General features: G+C 42.6%; 7 protein-coding genes across 7 annotated transcripts; 4 read left to right on the forward strand and 3 right to left on the reverse strand.

The window, feature by feature from the left end:
* Positions 1–48: 48 nt before the first annotated feature.
* On the reverse strand, positions 49–1,828 carry BDB00DRAFT_820778 (RNA polymerase I associated factor, A49-like protein; the record flags this gene model as incomplete). The annotated part of the gene is made up of 4 exons (XM_053123329.1): positions 1,422–1,828; positions 1,174–1,333; positions 367–1,074; positions 49–259 (listed from the first exon to the last, which is right to left on the reverse strand). Coding segments are annotated over exons 1-4 (1,105 nt in total), but the record flags the coding sequence as incomplete, so codon positions are not given.
* A 154-nt stretch (positions 1,829–1,982) lies between these two features.
* Positions 1,983–6,944, reverse strand: BDB00DRAFT_871828 (DNA polymerase family B-domain-containing protein; the record flags this gene model as incomplete). Its single annotated transcript, XM_053126873.1, has 21 exons — positions 1,983–2,174; positions 2,245–2,303; positions 2,372–2,488; positions 2,576–2,928; positions 3,004–3,098; positions 3,174–3,337; positions 3,444–3,567; positions 3,647–3,763; positions 3,857–4,008; positions 4,108–4,314; positions 4,392–4,578; positions 4,684–4,778; positions 4,886–5,056; positions 5,140–5,254; positions 5,330–5,618; positions 5,688–5,779; positions 5,884–6,132; positions 6,264–6,374; positions 6,457–6,536; positions 6,631–6,699; positions 6,785–6,944. The coding sequence occupies 21 exons, from the start codon at positions 6,942–6,944 to the stop codon at positions 1,983–1,985; spliced, it is 3,198 nt and encodes a 1,065-aa protein (XP_052980343.1).
* Positions 6,945–7,619: 675 nt separating this feature from the next.
* Positions 7,620–9,034, forward strand: BDB00DRAFT_871829 (ArgJ family protein; the record flags this gene model as incomplete). Its single annotated transcript, XM_053126874.1, has 2 exons — positions 7,620–8,579; positions 8,666–9,034. 2 exons carry the CDS (start codon positions 7,620–7,622, stop codon positions 9,032–9,034), a joined length of 1,329 nt encoding a protein of 442 aa, XP_052980344.1.
* Positions 9,035–13,045: 4,011 nt separating this feature from the next.
* Positions 13,046–13,688, forward strand: BDB00DRAFT_762538 (uncharacterized protein; the record flags this gene model as incomplete). The annotated part of the gene is made up of 2 exons (XM_053119337.1): positions 13,046–13,490; positions 13,600–13,688. 2 exons carry the CDS (start codon positions 13,046–13,048, stop codon positions 13,686–13,688), a joined length of 534 nt encoding a protein of 177 aa, XP_052980345.1.
* Positions 13,662–15,313, reverse strand: BDB00DRAFT_820791 (uncharacterized protein). The gene is made up of 5 exons (XM_053123330.1): positions 15,041–15,313; positions 14,831–14,960; positions 14,600–14,738; positions 13,884–14,516; positions 13,662–13,806 (listed from the first exon to the last, which is right to left on the reverse strand). The coding sequence occupies exons 1-4, from the start codon at positions 15,254–15,256 to the stop codon at positions 14,102–14,104; spliced, it is 900 nt and encodes a 299-aa protein (XP_052980346.1). The 5' UTR covers positions 15,257–15,313; the 3' UTR covers positions 13,662–13,806; positions 13,884–14,101.
* A 1,295-nt stretch (positions 15,314–16,608) lies between these two features.
* BDB00DRAFT_820793 (PIG-M-domain-containing protein) lies at positions 16,609–18,882 on the forward strand. The gene is made up of 5 exons (XM_053123331.1): positions 16,609–16,660; positions 16,757–17,685; positions 17,788–18,049; positions 18,159–18,263; positions 18,362–18,882. Exons 2-5 carry the CDS (start codon positions 16,802–16,804, stop codon positions 18,602–18,604), a joined length of 1,494 nt encoding a protein of 497 aa, XP_052980347.1. The 5' UTR covers positions 16,609–16,660; positions 16,757–16,801; the 3' UTR covers positions 18,605–18,882.
* On the forward strand, positions 18,883–20,959 carry BDB00DRAFT_820795 (major facilitator superfamily domain-containing protein). The gene is made up of 3 exons (XM_053123332.1): positions 18,883–19,625; positions 19,727–20,400; positions 20,494–20,959. Exons 1-3 carry the CDS (start codon positions 18,948–18,950, stop codon positions 20,633–20,635), a joined length of 1,494 nt encoding a protein of 497 aa, XP_052980348.1. The 5' UTR covers positions 18,883–18,947; the 3' UTR covers positions 20,636–20,959.
* Positions 20,960–21,288: the final 329 nt, after the last annotated feature.

A 21,288-nucleotide genomic window follows, 5' to 3' on the forward strand; every position in this document is an offset into this window, starting at 1 on the left:
TGACACTTCCATTGGCTTTGGACTTGACAGTGTCCACTTTGCATCCCAGGTTCCGTAACACAGTCGAAATTCTAAGGGTAAAAATACTGCTGCTTAGGAACCCACTGCTCCTCCAAAATCTTACGCGGGGTTGACTTACTTTAGTGGCTTTAATGACAGATCGCTGGCCAAAAGGTCAGGGTTCAATTGATAGTCTGCGACGCTCAAACAAAGTACCATCATATAGCACAAGATCTTGTCTTGCATGAACGGTGTGCGTCTAGAATTATTTTAGGTTGTCGTCAGTCAATTCCATCATCACCATAACAACAACTATTATTAGACACCACACCACACCGGGGGGGGGGCGCGCGCGAGAGTACTTACACATCATTTGTAGTGTAACGATCGGCTAACTGATCCAAGATAACGTTGGGCGGATTCTTCATGACCGTTTCAACCTTGCGACGATTCTTCAAATCAAACGGCTTGATTCGATTCAAGTAAGCCATCAAGTACGAGATATACATGAGGACACGCAGACGCGGACGATCGACTTTTCCCGACGCTTTCAACGTGTGCAAGATACGTTCATTGACAAACTTGGAATAACCGAATGGCAAGAACTGGTTCAAATCCTTGGGCTGTTGCGGCTTGGCCGTGATCAATTCCTTGACAGGCATGGCCAACAATTCTTCTTCGGTCACAATGCTCGAGATAGCATAGCATTCTTGCGGCGACGCGGCATCCATATTGTGTGCTGGAATCGGCAATTCGGCTTGCATGGCCTGTTTGATTTCTGCCTGCGTCGGGCCCGTGCTGCTCTCGCCAATCTCGCGATGCATATCGTGCAAGGCATCTTGGACTTGTTCACCGCGCACCGCGTTGCGTTCGTCGTCCTTGAGTTGTTTTTTGGCTTTGGCTGTGCCAAACGCAAGACCCAGTGACGTTTTGGCTTCGTTGAACGCGGTTTGTTTGTTGCGGATCGTGTTGTCGGATAGTGCAAGCGTTTTCACGGATCGGTGCATCCGCAAAACAGGTGCTGGTGTCAACGTTACTGTGTTTTTGCTCTTGGAATACACGCCTACCAGGTATCTGTGGGGGGGGGAAATCCGCCGCACACACAATTTATTTAGTTGTTCCTCCTCCTCCCTCAAAAAATGTTATGTGTGTAGTGTCTTAAATGAAACTCACTGGCAATAGCTTTCTGGTGCATCCTCACCATGGTTTTTGCCGGTGAATGTCACCTTGTCCGTCTCACCAACAACAACTCGTTTCTTGTCACTGCTCTTGTCTCTGGATCGATAGGACGTGAATGGTGTAGTGGTTGGAGGTTTCGTACCGGGGAATGCAGCTATCCATTTGTATATTGTCAACAACAACACCAATTTGCTTTGGGGAGGAGGGATACTCAAAAAGAATCTAATGTGTGTGTAGTTTACCCAAGTAAGGCGAATCAGCGCCCTCCGGAGGCATTTCCACGGCGATCTTGACATTGCGCGACGATTTGGACGATTTGCCCTCGGACGTGGTAGTTTCCGAATGCTTTCTTTTGCCCATGCTCTTTTTTTTTTCTGGGAGTTAAGTAAAGTCCAAGCACCCAAAAATTTTTTCGGCTTTGTATAACAACTTTGAAGCCGGATGTCGCCTTTCCATTTCTAGTCACAAGGCGGGTGGTGAACTCAGCAGAGACACACACACCAAATGGATCTGTTATCAAACAATTGTATTAACAACTACTGAACTGCTAGAATTATGGTGGTAAAAGGATGATTATTGTTAGTTTTAAATCCATGTGAGCGCAGTATGCACTTTCTACAAAGAGTCTTCTTCTCCCCCCCAACCCGCCCCCAATTCTTTATCATAAAACAATAATTAAAAAAGAGAAATGCTGTTTAGGGTCATACTACAAAGTGAATTTCCATTTGTTGGATGATGCCCCTATATGTATATATGCATGCTGTGTAAGTTGGACAGGGAAGGAAAGACAATGACTGACTATTCTACCAATCGTATCTGAAACGGTCCAAACGATCACAGGCTTCCTTGGCATCCTTTTGTGCCTTTTTACGCATGTAAAAGATAGGACAATCCTTGTTGGAGCAGATCACGTCTTGATGAAGTGATTCTTGGCAGCGCTGGCATTGTGTCCACAGTCGCGAGAATCGTGTTTCCAGTTCACTGACCGTTTCCACCTTTCAAACAGACACAACATTTTCCATTGAGCTTTTCAGTACCCACGCACGTATCCAATCAAATAGTTACCTGACGCTGGTATAGCTCCTTCAATCTCGGCTTGCAGTTTTTACACACGGCAGAGTTATCTATGGATTTTTAAAGTCAGCAATTGAAACTTTTTTTTTTACGTAGCTACGTGTCAGCATGACTTTACCGCCTCGTGGAAGTGGAGATTTGCATCCTAAGCAAGTTGCTGATTTCACAGCAAACTTCATAAGACCGCCGACTGTTGGTGTTGCAATGTTTACAGTTCTCGTGTGAGCTCCTTTCACTGTATCCACAAAAAAAAGAAAAGAATCGGTTTGAGTTATTTTGTACGAGTCAAAGCCTCACAGGGGAGGAGATAAAAGAACCTCACGTAAACTTTCGGCTTTGTCACCAAGGATCGGTTCAAAAATACGAAGCAGTGGTTTTGAAAGTTGGTTGTCGAGATAGTAGCGAGTATCAATTGGTATATTGTTGTCCAGGACGTAGAGTGGATCTTCCGATCGTTCATAGGCTGGTGTGTTGTTGCTGGCTTTGATAATCACATAGGCTACACGATCACCCAAGGAAGGCGCTGATCCTGCATCACGCTTGCGCATACGTTCTGCAAGTTCTACATGTGCTTGTTTTGCTGCATAATCCGATTTGCTCAGCGCTTTGGTAATTACAAGTTGTGACAAATCGACTCTGTTTTGTAAGAGTTCGGAAATCATGGTCTTGACGTAGCTATACGATTGCTGTTCCGTGAGCAAGTCAAGAACAACACATCTTCTTGGTCTATTCAAATCAAATCAAACTTACTCTTGGGCGCCAATCACATCACGATCAATGAGCAGCTTATCCAGACATTTTTGAATCACGTTTGATACCAGACGGCAGTTATCGCGTCGAACAGTCTAATATACATCATGCACTTATTCAACAAAATCATTCTTTTTTCTACCTACACGTTGTCTCTTTATCTCTTTTACCTCGATACCCTTTGCATCCAACTTGTCGTATTTGTCAGGATTGGACCAGTACAGGCCGGCATAACGCTTTTTGCTAATGAGAAGATACGGGAAATAGACCTTTTCAAAGTCCAAGTTGATGGGTCGGATGAATTGTTCAGTCACGATTTTGGCACCTTCTCTTCCTATATAACGAATCTGTTTTGTCAGTAAACCGTAGAAAGAGAGAGAGAGCGCGCAAAGATGGATGGATGGAGGAAAACCAAACGAGAAATCCGCCACCCTTATTACCTAGGTCCATAGCTTCTTTTAGATTATCCACACCAAACTTGATCATGACAGAATCGGTGTCACCGTAAATGACCTGTGCGTTGTGTTTGTAACCGTTTTGGATCGAAAAATGGCTTTCCACAATCTAAAGACAGAAAATAAATAATCTTAATGTCTTGACCCCAAAAATGCTTCTTCTTGTGTCAATGTAATGTGGAACTCACTTCTCTTGTTTTGAGAATCATCTGTCGACCATACGCCGTGACACTGGACGAAATTTGCAAGCATGGCAGTTTACCAATAGTAGCACCTGTGAAACCATATACAGAATTGGCACTGATCTGTATGTATTGACAAAAAAGTTCAATGAACGCGTTTTGGGAGAGCAAAAAAAAAAAAAAAGTGGTTCGCGGGTTTGTATCATTGATTCATACCTTCAAAGCCAATTGACGACCATCCAGTACAGCACGTTTGAAAGGATCCTTTTCTTTCTTTAGGTCGGTTTTGGCACGCTTACGAGCAGCAAGCAAATCTTCAAGAATTTCCGGCAACAAGCCCTTACGACGCGATGATTTGACAAACATATCTATCACAAGCCAGGTCATTGTTTTAGTAAAGCTTATTCCGACACATGAAGAATCTTTCACATGGGGTCCCCGTGTACATAAACGAGAGAAAAACTCACCATTGTTTGGCGTGACGATATAGTCTTCATCTTTGACAAGTCCGAGGTTCTGGATGACATCATTCGATAACAAGGTGGTGTAACACAAATTATGGGCCTGCATAATGGATGGATACAGTGATGTGAAATCGAGCGTTGTGATGGGCATGTCATAGTAGCCCTTGACAGGATCAATCACTGTTGCACCTTCGTATTGTTCCTCCGTCACTATGGAAAATGAAAGAGAGAGTGAGTGAGGATTGGGCATTTTATACATTTTTTTTTAAAAAAAATTGTTAGCAAACCTTCTGATTTGACAACAGGAATCACAAGATCTTGCTCGAGTGCTCGACGGTACAGCTGAGAAACGACCTTGATTTGTTGTCCTCGTACGAGAATATAATTGAAAGGCACACCAGTGACTCTGGCCATTTCCGTATAGTTGAATAACAACATCAACTTGTCCATCAATCGTAATGGTAAGAAAGCATCCTAAAATAAATAACCGCATAACGGAGTGGTATATATAGATTTCAAAATGTGGATCGACACTATGCAAAAAACATATAGTAAACCTAGCAATAAATGGTTTTTTACCTTTAAACAGTAGACGGCGAGACGTCGACGCGTTTCTGAGTTTCCGTTTTGAAGTTCTGTGATAATCGAGTGATGGACATCTTCCTTTTGTTCGCCTGCATATGTGTAACACAGGTGTGAGTATCCCATATTTTTTTTTCTCTAGCTCTAATAAGTAGGGAAGGGCCCTTTTTTTTCTCTCTTTTTTTTTACAACAACTAACCCAGAAAATGAGCACAGACTGAATTGAGGGTATACGAGCGCAGCTTGTAATCACGTTGGATGGCTTGTAACAAATCAAGTTGAAGACGGCCTTCGAGATTGATGGATTTGTTTTCGCGTGTACCGTATGCTTTCGACGAGAACTTTGTGTCTCGAGCCTCCGTTCGTGTACCTGTCATTCATGGAATAGTTAGCTTTATCCCTACAATTTTTTCTTTCCGGGATAACAATCTTGTGGAGTGTAGAAACAGGTACCTCGAACTCTGCCCAGGTATGGGAATTTGGTTACACCTAAATGCTTGGCTCTGTCAAGCAGGTACGGGAAATCGAAATTTGTAATGTTGTAGCCAATAACAACATCAGGATCCACCTAGTGATGGACATTACGGAATGAGTCTCTCTCTCTCTCTCTCTTTTTTTTTTTAATTTTAAATGATAAGCTTACCTCAGCGACAAAGTCTCTCCATTGTTGTAAAAGTTCACCTTCGTTGAAGAAAACGCGCACGTCCGTGCCAACAATGGGCGCACATTCATCTAGCGTAAAGACAGTACGAACAAACGGTGTGCTTTCGCCTTGAATCTTGACCACAGATGCAATTTGGATAACAGGATCCTTATCCGGCTCAGGAAACACACCTTTCCGACCAGCACATTCAATATCAAAGCTCAGAATACGGAGTGGTGCCATACCGGACCAATCGCCTTCAGGTTGATGACTTATAAACTTGTCATAGCTATTAAGCGATTTGGTAGATTTTTAGCGTACATTGAAAGACAGATTTTGGGCACATGCTCAGACTTACGATGTCTTGACTTCATATTGCGCTTCTGAGATTGGATTTTCCACAAAAGACCAAGTCCTTGCTGGAAGTTCAATCCAATTTGAGCCCGTGACCTGGAAATTGCATGAAAAGCATAAAGTTGAGAAATAATCATACACGCACACACACACACACACTCTCTCTCTCCTGATAGATAATCCCACATCATAAAATATACCTTTTGGTCAATCATAAATCGCAACAAGAATGCCAAGTTGCTTTCAAATGTTGTTTCGGCACGACAAATGCGATCCAAACCAGGCACTGTGAAACCCATCTCCACTTTACTCCTTGCCTTGGGGATATCCTTGGGATCGCCCAATGTAACCTTGACAAAGGGCGATTTATGATCACCACGGTAACCATACAAACTTTTTTTCATAGCGATATCGACATTTTGTATCATGTATGAGTTGCCTAGTGCCGACTACGAGAAGAAAAAAAAGAATCGTTTTTGTTTCCATGGTCAGACCGGATTTTGACAACAACACACCCAGAGAGAGTTAAATCGTTAAATAACCACGCTTCTCCTTTTTTTTTTTGTTTTTGCTTCTTTACCGAAAGCGAGGCTTGAAGAGCAGGAAGATGTTTCTTTTGCAGACCGACTGGTGCTGGAAAGTAAAAGTACGGCAGAAAGCCGTGAACATGGCATACAACACTGTTTCCGCTCTATAGAGATATACACACCTTTAATAAATCATCGGTCTCTGTATTGTTAAGGATAATGAAACATGAGTTTCTAGTTGCCTACCGCAGTAACACCATAGAAGCGCACAACTGGTTTTCGTTCGTTATAATCCATATACTCGTCCGCTTCAATCTGTTGGAACACTGTATTTTACCCTATTAGCAAACAAAGACAGAAAAAACTTGACCTCCTCCACACCCCCCTTTCCCCCCTTATTTTTTCTTGTAGGTCATTTACCTATTCTATCCTTTGTTGGCTCGATCTTTGGAGCGGGTGGACGAGCCAAATTCACTTTAATATGATCACCTAGAAGTAAAGAATCTACTGTTTTAACCACGCGCGCGATCTCTCTACAAAGATCATTCAAAAAAAAAAAGCACAGTGTCATTACCACCGTCAACCACCATTTCGTTCAATTCCTGTTCAAACGCAGAGGAAGTTTGTTTCTCTAATTGTGGGCCGTCGTGTCGAATTTTGCGTCGTTTGAAGGCGACATCCTGAGTAGGACTGACATCAGGCATTTCAGTATCTTGGGATCCGTCGTTTGCCATGGTTTTGTGAGAGGTGAAAAAAAAAAAAGAACCAAGGCGCGTTTTTGAATTTTCGTGTCGCGTAATAATGTCCGACTCGCGTATTTGGCGTTATCCGGGGGACGCAGAGGGGGGAAGATTGCTTCAAACACAAGCTTCTTCCGCCACTTCACCCCACCACCATTCACTGTAAGACAACTTTCAAGGATAATACAACAATCCAAGGTATAAAGCGAGACGAAGCAACATAGCCGCAGACACAAACAATGCTATACGATCTTCTAGCTTAAGGCATGTCTATTGTTGATTATTGTAAGTTTTCCTTTGGAGTTTAGTAGGTTATTTACAACCAAAGCTCAAAAAAGGCAGTAGATCAGAGATTATTGGACTTTGGATGATGGTTACAGCTTTGTCGATACAGACAGTGCTAAAGAGATTAGCAAGTTTTCAACGAAGGGATTAATAAGGATGTGTCATCGTTACATGTTTATAGTACCAAAAACTTGGATATAATTAGGTCCATTGCTGCTTTTCGAATGCTGGATCGAAGATGACTCACTCTTTATAAGGCAACTTGGGCGGCAATTATAAATCCACGATCAAACACTCTTTGTTATTTTTTTTTTTTCGGTTGTTCCTACTGCTACTACTACCTCCATTGCCACTAGCAACTACAAATAAATACATATATACATAATGTTGTCCATGCTCCGAGCCAGTGTCGGGGGTGTCCGCGGTCAAGTCCAACGACGATTATACTCGACCAGCAACTACTCTCATTTAACCAGCACCAAGCAAGCTCTCATTCCCAACTCTGGCGTTTACCCTGCCGGATTCCGCGCCGGCGGTGTGCACTGTGGTGTCAAAAAGAATGGCAACAAGGACGTTGCCCTCATTATCTCTGATCGCCCTTGCTCCGGTGCTGCCGTATTCACTACAAACGCATTCAAGGCCGCCCCGGTCCTTGTGAGCCAGGCTACCCTTGCAGAAAACAGCAGCGCGTTGTTTGGTGTCGTGACAAACTCAGGCTGTGCTAATGCCGTGACAGGTCAACAAGGTCTTGAAAATGCCAAGCGCATGCGCAACACGGTCGACAGCTTGGTCAACCATTCAGCCAGTGCATTGACAATGTCCACGGGTGTCATTGGCCAGCAACTGCCCATTGAGAAAATCGAAGCCGGTATTCGTGACGCTTACACGCAACTATCAAACGAACACCAAGATGGTTGGATGAAGTGCGCCGAAGCTTTCATGACTACGGATACGTTCCCCAAGCTGCGTTCTGGCCAGTTTGTTTTGGATGGTAAGACCGTGACGATGGCAGGTATCACCAAGGGCGCTGGAATGATCCATCCCAATATGGCAACCCTGCTCGGTTTCATGGTTACAGATGCCTACGTCGAACCCACCCTTTTGAACAAGGCGCTCAAGTACGCCACTGACCGAAGCTTCAACTCAATCAGTGTGGATGGTGATATGAGCACCAACGATACCATTTCTGTTTTGGCCAACGGCGCTAGCGGTGCTAGAATCGAAAGCGAAGGACCAGCTTATGAGATATTCCGCGATCAGCTTACTGCTTTCGCTGCTGATTTGGCACAACTTGTTGTCCGTGACGGTGAGGGAGCTACGAAATTTGTCACTATCCATGTCAAGGTAAGATGAGAAACACGCTCGGATAGCATGATTGTGGGTTGTTTTTATTTAGGTCGACTCTAAAGCTAACGTATTGAAATAAATAGGGCGCCAACTCTTTCGAAGACGCCAAGCAAGCAGCGTCGCACATCTCCACCTCCATGCTTGTTAAGACTGCCTTGTATGGCCAAGATGCTAACTGGGGTCGTATCTGCGCCAGCTTGGGTCACAGCGGTATTCCTGTCGATGCCACCAAAGTCAGTGTAAGCTTTGTCCCTACTGACGGTTCAGAAGCCTTAAAGTTGATGATTACGGGTGAACCTGAGGTTGTTGATGAAGACCGTGCTTCTGAAATTCTCAAAATGGAGGATCTTGTTATTGAAGTAAACCTCGGTCTCGGTCAAAGCGAAACCAAGTTCTGGACTTGCGATCTTAGCCATGAATATGTTACCATCAACGGCGATTACCGTTCCTAAATAGTTGCTTTCTAGAAAAAAAGCCTATTAAATATTGTAAATATATATGTTCTGGTTTTCACGATGTTGTATAAAAGTTATTCATGTAAACATACCATGGTTTTGGGTATTATGCACCGTTTCGAACTACTACTCAGCAGTAATCAAATAGTGGTACAGACATTGCACGCTTGTGTGGCGATCATTGCAGGGAAAATATCGACCGAGACAATCAGAAAAAGTAAAGGCTGATACCACATACGTAGAGCGAGAAGAAAACAGGAAAGCCGATATACACGCTTCTAACATATACTACCCACATTTTGAGAAAGTTAAGTGTTCCTACATATTACTGAAAACATATTAAATGAAAAGGACATGAGAGCGTTAACGAAGCGACTACGGTATGTACATGATCTCTTGCTCTTTTCAAAGTAATTTCAATGTTTCATCAAGCGTACATCTATAGTGACCTACAGTAGCACCCACTCATATAAAGATATAAACGATCGCTGAATGTGGCACAAGACTATCATCTCAATTGGGTTATCTTGCTTTAAGCGAGCATCTTTCAGTCATTCAGTCATTGCTGTAACTATTTCAGATCACAAGTATTCAAAATGTATGCCACGCTGCGAGGGAAGCTGCAGACATTTAAGGAGGAACATAGATCAAAGACAAACACATGTTCCTGGCACATTTATATATTTCTTACTCCTGTTTCTTGTATCACACAAAAAGGTGAGCCTCTGATCCGCAAGAAGAGTACTGCCTCTTCTCCTTGTATTGGTCAACAACTGGCTATAAAAGAGGATACCGAACCGTATAGAAAGCTAGACGATCTCTTCTTGATAGCTTCTACATGTAAGCCGTACTTCATAAAACTAATGCACTGACGCGAGTATATTCATGAAACTCACTAAATTACTTCTTTTTGTAGCATACTTGTTTCTCTTCACTTGGCAATGGTTTTGCTTCGTTCGCTTCAGTACCTTTTCATTTTAACATTAACCGTGCCGATGATGAATGGTTTTCTGCTTGTCTCTGCTGACGGAACCTGTATGGCTCAAGGCGAACAATGTTTTAGTACTAATAATCCGCTCACATCAAATTGCTGCGCTCCCACATCTTGTAAAACGGATGGAGACGGCACAGATAAATGCTTACCTTAATATATAAGCGTATACACAGTTTTTGATTCTCAGTACCCCTCCATCATTCCTTAGCAACGACATATTTAAATGGAGCACTTTGTAAACAACACTGGCATATATGTGATAACATCCGTTGTCAATAAATTGGAGGTTTTTCATTGTGTGGGCGACATATTACTATAGGATTGTGTTTAACCACCTCAATTTGTCACTGCTGAAGTTGAAACACGTTGTATATCGATAACCAGTTAGCCTCGATTTTCGTTTATACTTTGGGTCGAAAGCAGCGGTCGACGGTCTGGTTCGCATCTGTGTTATATACTCTTAGCTGCTCTCGGGTACCGCTTGTTTTTTCCTTGGGCGTGCTGGCCTGAGTATGTTTTATTGGACGATCCCTTCCCATCATCACTAAGTGTATTTCGACTAAGAAGGCTGCCATTTTCTTTTCATCTAGGCCGTCATAAAGCACTATTTTTCCACGAGATGGTGAAAAAGAAACAGAGAATGGAGATATATGCTGGTTCAATTTTCCATCGTTGATAAAGCGTTCGCCTTTTTCTATTTTCTATATAAGATAACACTTATCATCACATATTTTGATGTTGATTTACATTGTATTTCTACTTCATTCCATAACTATCATTTGGCGCTCTCTACATAATATATAGACATAGCTCGAAATAGTGTATATTATCACATTTCATTTTTATAGTACATGACTCATCACACCCGTAAAACTTTATACGCGGGTGAAGCTTAATTATTTCCACGTACAGTACACGCGTGCGCACTAGCATAAAATTACCTTTTTACGTTATATTTCGTCTCAACGTGTTACTTTTCTTCTTTGTTCGAGAAAGGTAAACCTGAATAACAAGACTCTCAGAGATTATCATTCACCGCAGAGACGACGATGAAGGTTTTTCTTGGGGAGATACATAGCCGCTCGCGTGAATGGGACATTTTTTGATTGTAGGTTTCATATGATTATCTCAGCCCACCCAGAAGTAGAATCGTAATTAATATCGGCAAACCTCCTGAAAAGGAAGGCAGGACCCATCTTTGTGTCTGTTACTATCGAGAGCCTTCCACAGTCAGAATGACGAAATAAGATGCCACCATTGCTTTCTCTAACCAAGAAAAAAAAATGTGTAATATACGTATCAATTTCTACGCTGCAGACGTGATATAAAGACTAATCGTGCTTGCTACATCATACCGTGAAAAGTACAGAGACGGGCTATGAATGTATTTTCGACCTCTTTCTTCAGTCATACATCATAGTGCGTAAGATATGCTACGAGCTTTTTAGTTCTCAGAAAAAAAATTCAATGTTCAGGATTCTGCCTTAATACCACAGGATTCAGAGTTGAGTGGTTTCCCTTTCCTTTTGCTTATGACAATTGTTACACCAGGGAAGCTTGATAAGCCTTTATGGTAGCTTTCGCCTTAAACTACATAGTTAATAAGGCAGTGAATCGATCATTCGCAGATCTTTTGTAATACATAATAATGAGGTGACATTGTATATATGTGTTTTCGAAACTAGTCTAGTATTGGGTGTATCCTAATGATTTTTGCTCTTGTGATCATCAATATTTTATTTATGTACCAGCTCATTGGTTCAAGTTCTTTCTAAAAATGAACGCCTTGGGCATATGCAAATATGTAGGGCATATACGCCACGAGTCGCATACATTGAAAATTCTCGTATACAGAGCTGGTTAAAACCACAGAATAGATGCTATTCTTCAGAGCATGCTGACACTGTGTAGCATACATATAATATGCTAATTTACGGCGACTACATAGCAAGATGACATCGGTATTTATCGGACTCATCCACGAAAACTGTGTTTAACATTATACGATTTGTCATGATATTCGGATTGTAACAAAAACATGCCATTGGATTCTATTAAGGGCGATCTTTTTACGCTCTTTACCTTTTAAGTGTTATTTTCCTGCTTTTTCTCTTTTGTATATACTGTATTGAACTATGAAACTATCGAAATCACACCACCATTCTTTCATTCATTCTCAAAAGCGTCTGTGTGTCTTTATTTTTGACTCGTCCACCCTATGATCACTGACATGGGACGCGTTAAAAACCAAGGCGACATGCCCTTGGCCCCGACAACAACAACCCAGAGCCCATAATTTTCCCCACGCTGTACATACACTTGTTCGGAAACCACTCTTGTCTCGCTCGCGAAATTGGCGCGGGGATCGGTTGTTGCTAAGACGTTTGCCCGAAAAAGGCACTCCGGTGTTGCCAATAAGCTGGTCCGTAAAGCTGTACATTTTGTACCACCACCAATTCATCTTCACATGCCTATTCTCCATGTAGACCGTATTTCGCTGTTCTTCCCTTATTCTGTCATATAAACTAGTTGTTCTCTTTCGTATATACCTAATGTCTGAAAATGCCGCCAATCAAGCAAGAGGTAAATTGCTTTGCGCCATGTTTTGGAATCAACATTCACGACCAGAAAGTAGGGCGCATAAGTGGGAACTGATCGTGATTCGGAATGTCATTTTTCTTGTCAGGTTCACAAGCAGACAGTAGGACAATACAGGTACCTAGCAACTTGTTCTCAGACACGGAGCAGGAACAGCTGCAGACGTTCCTGGATGGACTAGAACATGCTGGTGGCAGTGGTCACCCACAGCATCATCATCCTATGAGCGGTGTTGTAAGCGGTGGTGGCCCCGGCGGTGAAGAACCTTCTCCATGTAAGCTCGTTTATACAAAGTATACTCAGAACTGATGTGCCAAGACAGGAAATAATTTCCTGACATAATGTGAATCTTTAATTGGATAAATAAAGCATCGCCAACACCCGTACTATTGTCCTCGCCTTATTCCACAAACACCATGTTCTCTTCAACTTCCAGTAATCAAATCAGTCTTCTCCCGATACCCGAACAAGCGGCTTCATCCAGCTCTCGTTCAACTACAACAGTGCGCCGAAGGACCACAACGCCTGTCGGTGAAAAGCCAGGCAAAATCGAAAGACGAAAGTACCGCGTGGGTGAACGTGTGCAAACAATAGCAGAACCATCATCACCTTCCTCGTCCGCGTCTGGAGCAGCACCAGGAAAAAGCGAATACATTGACGATCCGGTGCCCAAGTCAAGAGGAGATGGTCGCGGGAGAAAGCCACCGCACGAGTATTTGAGCGACGCACAGAAGAAGGCCAACCATATTGCATCTGAGCAAAAACGACGTGCCAATATTCGTATAGGGTTCGACCAGTTGGTTGATATTGTCCCCACGCTCAGTCACTGTCATCGCAGCGAATCACTGATCCTGCAAAAATGTAATGATTATTATATTAGTAAATCACATGCAAATCTTGTTTTGCATAATGTGTATTTGCATATAGGCATATAAGCTGACGTGCTGTTTCTCCTCTTCATTCTGCTTAGCTGCCGATTACATACGACAATTGGTTGATAACAAAAATTCCCTCCGCGAACGGGTGCGAGAACTCCAAGTCGCGCTAGGTGATGTGTAAGTTGAGAAACGTGGTTACGGGAGTACTTTTTGGATCTTGCTTTCTTCATCAACTAAATCTCTTTTATCATCTTTTACATAAATCAAACTTGCATATATTATCTAGCCCGGACGAAGATGTAAGTTGTGCATCTTTTACCAACCAGACATTAATTGAGTTGACTAATAACACATGTTTATGGTAATTTGTATGTAGAGCTCTGAAGGAGAATTAGACTATGCCTTTTAAACCAAGCCAAACCGACCTACTACGACCACCATCACTACCGCACATATATGTAAAAAAGAAACTCATCATTGCTCTGCTCGACTGTGTTATTATATTACCATGATTACAGATACTACAACTTTGTTTACTACTTATGCTATAAGGGAAAAAAAGGAAAAAAGATATAAAAAATGGGTGTTTTATATTTACAATCCCTCATGAATTGGCTTTACGGCAAATTTGCCTTCATTGGAACGAGCAGCCATGGCACAGACGTTAGAGTAAGGAGTTTTGAGGGATTCAGGCAATTGTTGGCGGAAAGCGTCAGTATCCATCCAATCCAAACCATGTTGGAAAATAGTGGCAGCGCGGTGATGACCGCCGTCGATGGTTCCCATGGAAGCATGCAATGTGGCGCGCTTCGACGACTTGAAGTAAGCAGCACGGTGCAAAATGTTGTTGTCATAAAAGACGGTCTGTCCAGGCTTCAAGTGCACTTGTAGTTGACCGGGCATGTTGTGGCTCTTGGGATCATTGATGGTAATATCTCGCTCCTCCGATGTTCGGACACGGCGGTGTGATTTTGGTACCACGAACAAACACGCGTCGTCATAAAGTGCACTGTTATCGTTGCGAATCGTTGTCAGAGCCACTTTGTGGAATGCTGAAAAAACTAAGAGGGAAGAATGAACTAGGAAACTTACGTGTTCCATTGCGTGCCGTAATGAGGAATCTCGAGCTTTTCCTTTTCTTGCTCCTTGGGTGTTTCAGCAGGAACAGCGTCGCGGTGCCATGTTAAGTCGAAATCACGTTCTTCGGGATTAATAAGAAGATTGAACAACTCTGTTGAATTTAAATACATTAACAAAAGGAAATAAGCATTCACAGAAAAAGAGAATGAGAGCACACTAATGGGCGGTTGTAATATTATTTACCCATTTGCAGGCTGTCGGTAGTGGTGCTCAGGAGCTGGCACACAGCTTCAACAAGCTTTGGCGAACCATACCACTCGGCAAAGACGGTTTCCTGCAGATCAGGATGCAAAAGATGCTGCACGCCCCACACCTGCAATGATATCACGTGTATGCGTATGTGAGTGGGCTGCATTTGCTTTTTATGTTAAAAGCTAGTGTGTGTTTACATACATCAGTACCTTCGGTCCATGGGGGGAATTGGGTGCCAACAAAGCGGCAATGCTTCCACTGTCCGGTTCGGGCCTTGTTGATGCTGCGCTCGCAAGCATCCTTCAAGCGTTGCACCATAGCATCGGGAATGAGGCCATCCACAATAACATAGCCATTCTCCTTCAAGGCTTGGTCAATAGGTACATTGTTAATGTCGGTGATCATTGCAGTGTGCATCTAATTTGTTTGTCGGTATGTGAGTTTGTGTGTGTGGGTGGAAGGGAAATAGAAGGGAAAGGGCCCAAGTAAGCTTAAAAATTCAGGGTTTTTATAAATCACTCCGCTTTTCTCACGGCAAGATTTACGTAATCTAGGCTCAGGGAAACAGGGAAACAGGGAAACCACGGCTGAGCTCTTTAAAATGGCGCCACCCCACATACTCGCACTCACCGACGTATCATGTACGGGGCCACGATGTGGGTACCACGAAAGTTGGGGTGACTTCTCCACTTATTTTCTTTCTGAGCTGAGAATGTTTTGCTCAGATCATATGAGTAATAAAGAATTGCAGGAGAAGCGACCCCGTAACAAAATTTACATAATCACGAGGGAGCTCATACTAGCTTATATGTATGACAACATTTTGAGTAAGCCATGCATGACCAAAAAATGCATTAAGACTGAGGGCAGTGTTTGTTCTCTCAAATGTACAAGGCAACTGCCAGTTAGCACTACTGATGTGTACATACTACTAGTGGCGGGAAATGTTTATACCATAACACACAGCTGAATCTTTCGCTGGCGGAAGCAGAATTAAACGACGATGATTCAGTTGGTCAACGTAAAGAATAATACAGATTTTACAGATTTACAGTAAACAACTTCTATAAGCCATCTCTCACTCATGTCAGTGATGTCAATACGTAAGATACTTTTTAAGAGCAGCGTTAAGTATGTATGATGTAGCGGCACCTAAGAGTAATCTGAGTGCCATGAACTAACCATCTTTTGAGCGGGTTTTGGTTTCCCCCGCATTTTCCAGACATATTAATGCGATGTCTCGTCTGAGTCATACATTCGGATCATCAGTTCTTCGGCCAGAGGGCCGTGAGTTTGTAGCTACCGACATCACTCTTGGATCGACGGTACCACTACACATGCTGCTCACACTCACACCACAACTGCGAGCTTTTTGTTATATTGGCCTTTCAAAACCAAAACGGGCTGTTGTTATAGTGTATTTAAAAGAGCACCGGGCAAATTTTTCCCCTGTTACATTATTCTGTGCAGACATCTGCACTAGCGTCTCCAACCGCATACAATAAACCGTAGGAAGCCTAAACGTTGTTAGCTGAGAAGTGCTGCTGATATGCGCCTCTCGGGGATAATGGTACCGCCGTGCTTCGAATATGCTTAACATATCACCTGTGAAAGATAAAAGCTTCACTTACTGATGGATGACAAGATAATGTCAAAATGGCTATTGTACGGCACAACTACTTTTGTGTGATGCACTACAACGAATTCAAGCGAGCACGTGTGTGTAACAATTTTGCGTTGGGCGAGTTTCCATCTGCTGGGAGCAAAATAAAGCAAAGCAGATAAATTTTTGAAACTTGCACTAAAGAGCTCTGACCAAAGGTAAACTAAACACTTCAAAACCTGTTATTACCACCGCCAACTACAAGATTATAAAGATGGCAATTGACATTCTACTTTATTTTTATAAAAATCAAGCCTAGCGATGCCCATTGTGCAGGTGCTACAAAAGAAAACGACAATATGAACAGTAACAGCAGCAACAATAACAACTGGGCAACATTTACCAACTTGTGCATTGCAGCAACGCTACTACGTATAATACTATTACTATATGGCGAATGGCAAGACGCGTATCTTACAGTTAAATACACCGACATTGATTATATGGTGTTTACCGATGCAGCACGGCATGTCACTCGAGGAGAATCACCATTTGCACGAGCAACCTACCGATATACGCCCTTATTAGCGATCCTCCTGACACCCAACATTTACTGGTTCTTTTCATTCGGCAAATGCGTCTTTGCACTGACTGACATTCTGGTCGGTTACTTGATACATCAAATCCTGGTATTACGCGGTATGCCGTCAGAAAAGGCACTATGGCTGGACTCGTTGTGGCTATTGAATCCAATGGTAGCCAATATATCAACACGTGGTAATGCGGAATCGCTGCTGGCTGCCATGGTACTGGGCACACTCTACTTGGTAATTACGCGCCGATTTTACCCTGCCTGTGCATTGTTTGGCCTGGCCGTACATTTCAAGATATACCCAATCATCTATGCCGTTCCGTTGCTGTTCTTGCTGGATAAACGGTACGGCGATCCCGTCGAATTCCCGCAAATGATGTGGTCATATCAGCAGACTCGGCTGTACGTTTTGCAGCGCTATCTTGCAGATGGAGGGGCTAAATTTGAAATCAACGAACCGCCAACTTTGTCATCATCGTCGTCACTTTCAGGATCACCAGACGAGGATAATACAACAATACGCGATCGTGCTGTTAACCAGATCCGAGGTGTTTTGCGACAATGTGCGTTATTCTTTACACCATCACGGATACTTTTTGGTGTTGTAAGCGCTGCGGTATTTTTTGCTCTGACGTGGTGCATGTATCAACTGTAAGTACTGGCATGTTTCAGAGTGCACAAAAAATGATTCAGGCTCTTGTATAAGGTGCAGAGGTTTGATGGTAAAGAAATCCAATTGATGTTTTATTGTAGTTATGGCGATGAATTCTTACAGCACACATACTTGTACCATGTCACACGCAAAGATCACCGACACAATTTCTCTGTCTGGTTCTATCAGATGTACCTGGCATTTGATGCACCCGTGGTTGGCAAACTGATGGGCCTCCTGGTATTTGTGCCCCAACTGGCTTTGGTGGCAGCAACAGGAATTGTATTTGCAAAAGATATATTCTTCGCCTGCTTTATCCAAACTTTTCTATTTGTCACATTTAACAAAGTCTGCACTTCGCAGGTAAAGAAAAGCAGAAAAGCAAAACGAAATCAATGCGGGTTTTGAAACTTGAATATAACCAAGAAACTTACCCAGCGTATTTTCACTTTTTTAAAACTGATTTACATAGTATTTTATGTGGTATATATGTCTTCTTCCACTCATTTTACCTTCTACTACGATCCGCTTTCGCTGGAAAGGCTTAATTCTCGTTATTGCTTGGGCAGCAGGACAGGTAAACCCTTATATTGTATAAACATAGAAGCAAATGGTATTACTCCGCTTATCGCATTTCTGATCTGACTGACATGTGTTTCGACATTTTCAAACCAGGGTATCTGGCTTCAATACGCCTATAATCTCGAGTTTCTGGGCGAGAATACCTTCTTCTCGCTCTGGATCGCCAGCGTTATATTTTTCATCATCAACTGCTGGATCGTCGTTGAATTAATATTGAATCATCGTTTCGAATACGTATACGGTACGACAGGTCGTATCCGGTGGGTATGGGGTTTAGGCGAACCTGGCGTTGTTGTAGCTCCCGACAGAGCAAATAGAAGTGCACGGGCATATTAATGCAGAAGAAATAAATAAAAAGGGAAAAGCGGTTATTCCAGGGAAAACCCTGTCAAGTCCAAGTTTCCCGTCACTTCCGATCCAAAAACCTGTGTTTCCCGCGTCCTATTATCTGATTCGCTGGGATCTGGCTAAAAGGATTCCCGCTTTCTCGATTAATCCGATCCGAGATCTGCCTGTTCCTGGTATTCCCCCCTACTAGGTGGAATATGGTTATTCCTTGCACATCACTATAAATATCGAGCGTGACGCTTCTCGTCATTCTTTTACTTAGCAGCAAAAAACACCTATTTGTTACTACTACATTCATCGATTTTATTACATAACACTTACACATACACACATGGACATGGCTGATGTGTCTGAATACAAAGAAAATGATCCAAATCGGATTGAAAAAGGCCTACCTTACTACAACAACAATAGTAATAGCTACCCTAGTACCTCTTCATCACCTACTATCGTCTCTGAATTTGGGGAGGATGAATGGGAAGCTGACGATCCTGCCAATCCTTACAATTGGTCAAAACTCTACCGCTGGGTCCATACACTGATCGTATCCTCTCTTGTCATTTCTGTTGCTTTTGGGTCATCTGTGATTTCCGGCGATCAAGGAGGCGTCATGTCAGAATTTAATGTATCTTCCACGGTCACTGCTTTACAAGTATCCTTGATGGTTTGCGGCTTTGGTGTCGGTCCTATCCTTTGGAGCCCGCTAAGCGAAACGATAGGTCGTAAACCCGTCTATATTATCGCTATTGGCATATACGTCATCTTCAACATTCCTTGCGCACTGGCTCCAAACATTGGTACCATTCTCGTGTGTCGCTTTATTGCTGGTTTCTTTGCTTCGGTGGTCCTCACCCTGGCCGGTGGCTCAATCAGTGACATTTTCAAAGCTGAAGAGCGTGGCGCTGCCATTGCGTACTTTGCTGCCGCACCTTATGCAGGTCCTGTTCTTGGCCCTATCGTCGGCGGTTGGGTTTTCGTTGGCACTCAATCTTGGCGATGGATCTACTGGGTAATCAATTACCTTTTCAACTTTTTTGGATTTAAACTTTCTCAATAGAGCCTTTGTTTACTAACGGAAAAACTTCCTATAATTGGATTATTACAATCTAGGTCAATATGATCTTTTCTGGTGTTATGTGGATTGTCATCTGCTTCCTCCCCGAAACCTATGGACCAGTGCTGCTACGACGTCGTCGAGGAGGTACACTATCCGAAGCCTTGAGGAAAAACTTTGATCTCCAAACGACGCTGGTTCGTCCTTTTACTTTACTCCTGACCGAGCCCATCCTGTTCTTGATGTCCTTGTACATTGCCATTATCTACGCTTTGCTATATGGCTTTTTTGGCTGTTATCCCATTATTTTTGGTGATATCTGGGGTATGAACAGTGGCTTTGTCGGTCTCATGTTCCTCGGTGTCATGGTTGGCGTCGCCCTAGCTTTGTTTATAACGCCTCAATTCGAAAAGCGCTATATTAAAAGTAACCAAACGCCCGAAGATCGTTTGCCTGGTATGATGTTCTCGGCTCCGTTTATACCCATCTCGCTATTTATCTTTGGTTGGACGTCCCATGCACATTGGGCAGGTCCAATGTGCGCCGGCATTCCTTTCGGCTTTGGCATGGTCCTTGTCTACTATGCAGCAAACAATTATATTATCGATTGCTTTAGCCAATACTGTGCTTCAGCATTGGCCGCAAAGACAATCATTCGAAGTGGTGGCGGTGCCGCCTTTCCGTTATTTGTTGGACCCTTGTATCGTAACTTGGGCTCGCAGTGGGCAAGGTAAATATTCTTATAGCTCATTTTCAACTACATCACGGTTGCTATTTACAGTATTGCAGAGGATCAATAATGACTCTTTCTCACTTTGTTTAGTTCGCTTCTGGCATTTATTAGTCTAGCAATTATTCCTATTCCATTTGTATTTTACAAGTGGGGTCCTCAGATTCGTGCCAAGTCCCATTCTGCAAATACCTCTAATCATCCACCACCTCCAGAAAACCTGGAAAAGCTGTAAAAGAAACCTGATTTACACTACAATTTCTTATCCAATGTACTTATATAATTTAGATTCGCCTACAGTATTTGCCTTCCCTTCCATTTAACACATTGGTATCGTCATTTTATTATCATATATTTTCTCTCTATATTTCCACGTAATACAACAACAACAACCAACATCATCTTCTTCGTTTATAAGAGCAAAAGCTATTGTTTTTGTTCTCTAATTTGACCGACTGATGGTATAGAGCAAATCTGAGAGCTATCATTTTGTATATCATAATATAAGTGGCTCAGCAATCCTTCCAAGCTCTCCAAAATAAATAAAAACAAGTGTGAAAAGATAACTATTTTCAAACGAATTTTGTCATAATATAAGCACAGCTGCAAGGAAGAAGACCTTTGTAAACTGTATTGTTTCATTATATCAGAATAGATAAATATCAAACCGCAAAGAGAGGCAAAAATGACATGAACGAACCCAACAGATCTGAAGAGTCAAACTTCTTACGTATCTCTGCTTAAGGCAGCAGTATCGTAAGTTCAAAATGTGCTGCCTTTGCGTACATATCGTTAAAAAAAAGTCAGCATTACAAAGATATGCAGTAGGGTCCATGCGCTGATCGACAGTGCTGTTGCTTTTTAACCAAGTTTAGACACGGCTTCTAA

The sequence above is a fragment of the Zychaea mexicana genome, assembly GCF_025766255.1.
Source record: "Zychaea mexicana strain RSA 1403 chromosome Unknown BDB00scaffold_31, whole genome shotgun sequence".
Taxonomy (NCBI): Eukaryota; Fungi; Mucoromycota; class Mucoromycetes; order Mucorales; family Lichtheimiaceae; genus Zychaea; species Zychaea mexicana.